The sequence below is a fragment of the Macadamia integrifolia genome, chromosome 6 (assembly GCF_013358625.1).
Source record: "Macadamia integrifolia cultivar HAES 741 chromosome 6, SCU_Mint_v3, whole genome shotgun sequence".
Taxonomy (NCBI): domain Eukaryota; kingdom Viridiplantae; phylum Streptophyta; class Magnoliopsida; order Proteales; family Proteaceae; genus Macadamia; species Macadamia integrifolia.
In genome coordinates, this window is record NC_056562.1 from 33338085 (window position 1) to 33342420 (window position 4336).

Below are 4336 nucleotides of genomic sequence, written 5' to 3' on the forward strand. Positions count from 1 at the left end.
CATATTAAATAATTTTAGAAAATAGAAAAAATAAAAAATGACACACGGGCGATTTGACCGCCATGGCAACGCCAAAATGGGCGATTAATCGCCAAATCGATTAGCCACCCCTCCACCGCCTTGGATCGATTTGACGCCGTGACAACTATGGAGTTAAGAGTGGCAAGCAACATGTGAACCAGAAGGGGGAGAACAGACCATGATAAGAAAATAGGTACCTGCCAACAGCCGGAAACCAGCGTGAGGAGCTTAACATGACCAAACCATCTAAGAAGATCAATCAAATCACGTAACCAAATGGTATTAACGGTTTTTGGGCATAACCAAAAACTCAGCATCAAGTAAACATGAAGTGTTCATTAGATTGAACTACAAAACCCCCCAATGCCCAATGTACTTAAAAGAAACGAGATTTATAGCAGCAACATAGTTTAGGGTTTATGGTTTAGGTTTAGGTTTAGGTTTAAGGTTTGGGTCTTGAAAGGAATCAAAAATCCTACCTTGACAGAGATGTTCCAGAGATGCCGTCGTGGTTGTTGTTGAAGTAATACTGGAGTTCTTGGAAGAATAGAGAGATGAAATTCTTAGTATTGAGAGAGCACTTGAGGAGGAAATGTTGGTGGAGGAGCTAGGTAACAGTAATAGATGGCGCCGGTGGTGTTAAAGGCAGAAAAGAAGACATCACAACAGGGAGGAGGGAGTGAGGAAGAGAGATTGTTGGGCAATAACGAGAGAGAAACTGGGCTCAGAGAACTCTACTTAGAGAAACTAAGCTGTTGTGAATGTTTTTACATACTTGCACAAGCATAACCGATACAAGAGTCACCATGGATTCAACGAAAGTGACAAATCTGGAACGAAAACGGCAAATGATCACATAGTTAAAGGTTGATGATTCAAGCAAATGTAAGTAAACTTCTGAAAATGAAAGTAATAGTACTCATCTCCTCGGCAAATTGCTCTTTGCTTACAACATCAATCATAGTAAAATCAATAGCAACTGCACTAAAGTCCGCTCTGAAGCACCACAAACAACCATTGGCATCGAAGCATTAGTTTTCGGAGAAACTTTAACCACAAACAAGCATTCACTTCGAAGATGTGGTTCTTGCTCAAATTTCAGACCGATCTCTATTGCTCATATGGAAACTCTCTCTCTTTCACTCTCTCTCTCTCCATGATCCTCTCTGCTGCTCTTTCTTACCCCCCTCCTGCCATCTTGTTCTTCTCCTTTTCTGCCCCTTTTATACGGTTTTCTCGGCTGAACGAAATTTTCATGTAGGTGAAGGAAAATATTTATCCTATGGTTGTGCAAGGGAAAAAACTAGAGTTTAAATTTCAAAAAATTTCAGATGTTAATCTTACGCTAATATTACCCTCTCTTTTTTCATATTAGCTCTGAAAATTGTATGGTTCTCTCCATTTTTTATTTTCTAGCCATTTGGTATCAGCGTAAAAGCAAACTTTGGTGCCATTGCTATTGATTTTACTACTATTTCTGCTACAACCAAAGAGAAAATCCCCGAGGAAATGAGTACTATCACTTCCGTTTCAAAAGTTTACTTAAATCTACTTGAATCATCAACCTTCAACTATACAATCATTTATCCTTTTCTTTCTAGATTTTCCACCTTCGCTGAATCTATAGTGACTCCTGTATCTGTTGTGTCTGTGCAGGTATGCAGAATATTCGCAACAACCTAATTTTTCTAAGCAGAGTTCTCTGAGCCTAGTTTCTCTCATCACTACCCAACAATCTCTTCTCACTCCCTCCTTTCTGTTGCAATGTCTTCTCTTCTGCCTTTAACACAACGGGCACCGTCTATTATTGTTACCTAGCTCCTCTGCCAACCTTTCCTCCTCAACTTCCCTCTCAAAACCAAGAAGTTCATCTCCCTATTCTTCCAAGAACTCCAGTACTACTCCAACAAAAACCACGGCGGCATCTCTAAAACATCTCTGTCAAGGTAGGAATTATGGACCCTTTCAAGACCCTAAACCCTAAACCCTAAACTATGTTGCTGGTATAAATCTCGTTTCCTTTAAGTACATTGGGCATGGATTGACTTTTGGTTATACCCAAAAACCATTGGTACATTTGGTCACGTGACTTGATTGATCTTCTTAGATGATTTGATCATGTTAAGCTTCTCACACTGGTTTCCGACTCTTGGCAATACCTATTTTTTTATCTACCTGTTCCCCCCTTCTGATTCACATGTTGCTTACTACTTTAACTCCTTCGGTTTCTTTCCTTCTTGCTTATGATATATTATAAAAAATCTAATAATTCCAAAAGAAATGAGGGACTTGCTCAAATTTTTTTTTTGGGACTCGTTAACCGAGGGCAATTTCATACTTTCTGGTATTAGGGTTTGTTCTCTACATATTTGTAGCAAGGTTCTCTTTCCCTGTAAGAAATTTAAGAGGTGTGAGGACAAACGTTGTAACCCTATTCTCCATTGATAGTGAAGCAGGGATCTCATCTGACTGAGGATGTAGGCAATCTTTCCGAATCTCGTAAATCCGTGTGCATTGTTTGTTCTTGTTTTTCCATTCTTTTCAACATCGTTTTAGGGTTGTGTTTTTACATTCTTAATACAAATGACTTGTTTTTCGACATGAATATTACAGACACAAATCAAATTAGTTCCATTAGAGAAATTCTTAATCTTCTCCTTTAGAACCTTCAACCCATATCAGCCATTCTCAGAGGTGCGATCATCAGCCCCCCATGCACATGACCATAATGTCTAGTTAACTCCCTCTCATCGCATTACCTTTTGGTACAAACACTAAGTTCCAACAAATGCATTTAAGAAACAGTAATAAGCAAAACGCCAAAAGGCCCAAAACTAAACCCATAACACTTTTCACAAGAAGTAGGAGAAGTGATGTAAAACAAGGAGATTCTGAGTGGTATAAATATTGAAGTATACTGCTAACCTACTAATTCTGTATCAAGATGATCACCAATATGAAATGGCAACCACCTATCAATGTTGAGACCGAATTGAAAGGGACCAAATCAGCTAACTTCAGTGAAAATTTTTAGGTTAGAAATACTAAACCCAGGATGGATAATTGTAACTGAGGTCACAATTTAAAAAAAATAAAATAAAGGATAAGTACAAAGACAAATACACAATATCTTGTAACAACAACTGGCACTTCAAACTAAGTGTCCAAAAGGAGAAGATTGAACAGAGAACTAAAAACATTTCTTTGAAAGCGGTCATAACTACAAGCAATGTTGATGAACTCAAATCAAAACAGAAAGTCCATGGAAAAAGAGTACAAAGTAGTTGTTCATCAATTCCAAAGCAGCGCATGCATTGTGACCTGGAAGGAAATGACTTTGAGTTTTTGATGAATCAGAGTCAAACAATCAAGTTCGGATAGCTTTAACTCAAACAATTCATGAATTGGTATTATATCATTACAGAAAAGTTGGCATTATAATGACGAAATTCCAAAAAAGAAATACAAACATGAGCAAATAAAAGGGGGACAAGAGAGAAACTCAAACAAGGAAAGCGCAAAACACTGGTAGAGATGGCAGGTACTGACCAGAAGAATTGCTTCAACACTCGTCCGCATGCCTTCTTTCATGTAGCTGTAAAACCAGGAAGAAATAAAACTAGTCAATACATTAATCAACTGAAGTAATGATCTTCCAACAGAGACATATATAAGTTGACATTAAATTAGTGCATCATGGCATTATATTCATGAAACAAGATCAAATAAACATCACATTCACTTATCAGGACAATTACCGGGCTCTGCCAAAAAACCCTACGCAGGCTTTGGGATGAAACCCAGATACAAAATTTTTCGACATTGAAATTAAAGCGAGCGGAGAGAGAGATAAAACCCTACGCAGGCTTTGGGATCAAGGATTTCCAGAATAATTTAGGCACAATAATTGCAGTGAAGGGTTTTTTCCCTAGGGTTTTAGGTTTTCTACTCTTACAGATATATAAATTGATGAAGTATGAATCGCTTACTTGACTTTCATTCGAGCAAGACGATCAGCAACTGAAGTATCTTTCTCCATCTTAGGTTCCTTCGTTCCGAAAGTATAGCTGGAGAGAGGGTAAGTATTCACTATCGTCGTCGTACTCGAAACCATCTTTCTCGATCTCTAACTCTCTGCTGCTTTCTCCTCCAGAGTTCAACCTCCAGGTGCGAAGCCACGAGGTCCCTCGACTCAGTTAAGTCCCAAAATTGCAACTTTCTCGATAAATCTCTTGCCACCGTGGGCGTTTGGTTGCGGACTTAGTTGTGATCGGCGCTTTTTAAGGGCGTGTTTGTTTTGTGGGAACTGAGTAGA

The 4336-nt window shown here is 38.6% G+C and overlaps 1 protein-coding gene across 1 annotated transcript in view; it reads right to left on the reverse strand.

The window, feature by feature from the left end:
• Positions 1-4225, reverse strand: part of LOC122082347 (pre-mRNA cleavage factor Im 25 kDa subunit 2) — a 43156-nt gene extending 38931 nt beyond the window's left edge. Inside the window, exons 1-2 of the mRNA XM_042649842.1 lie at positions 4011-4225; positions 3571-3616 (exon numbers count right to left, since the gene is read on the reverse strand). Of these exons, the coding sequence (XP_042505776.1) occupies positions 3571-3616; positions 4011-4135 (171 nt within the window). The 5' untranslated portion in view covers positions 4136-4225. The remainder of the gene's footprint in view (positions 1-3570; positions 3617-4010) is intronic.
• Between the last annotated feature and the right edge of the window lie 111 nt (positions 4226-4336).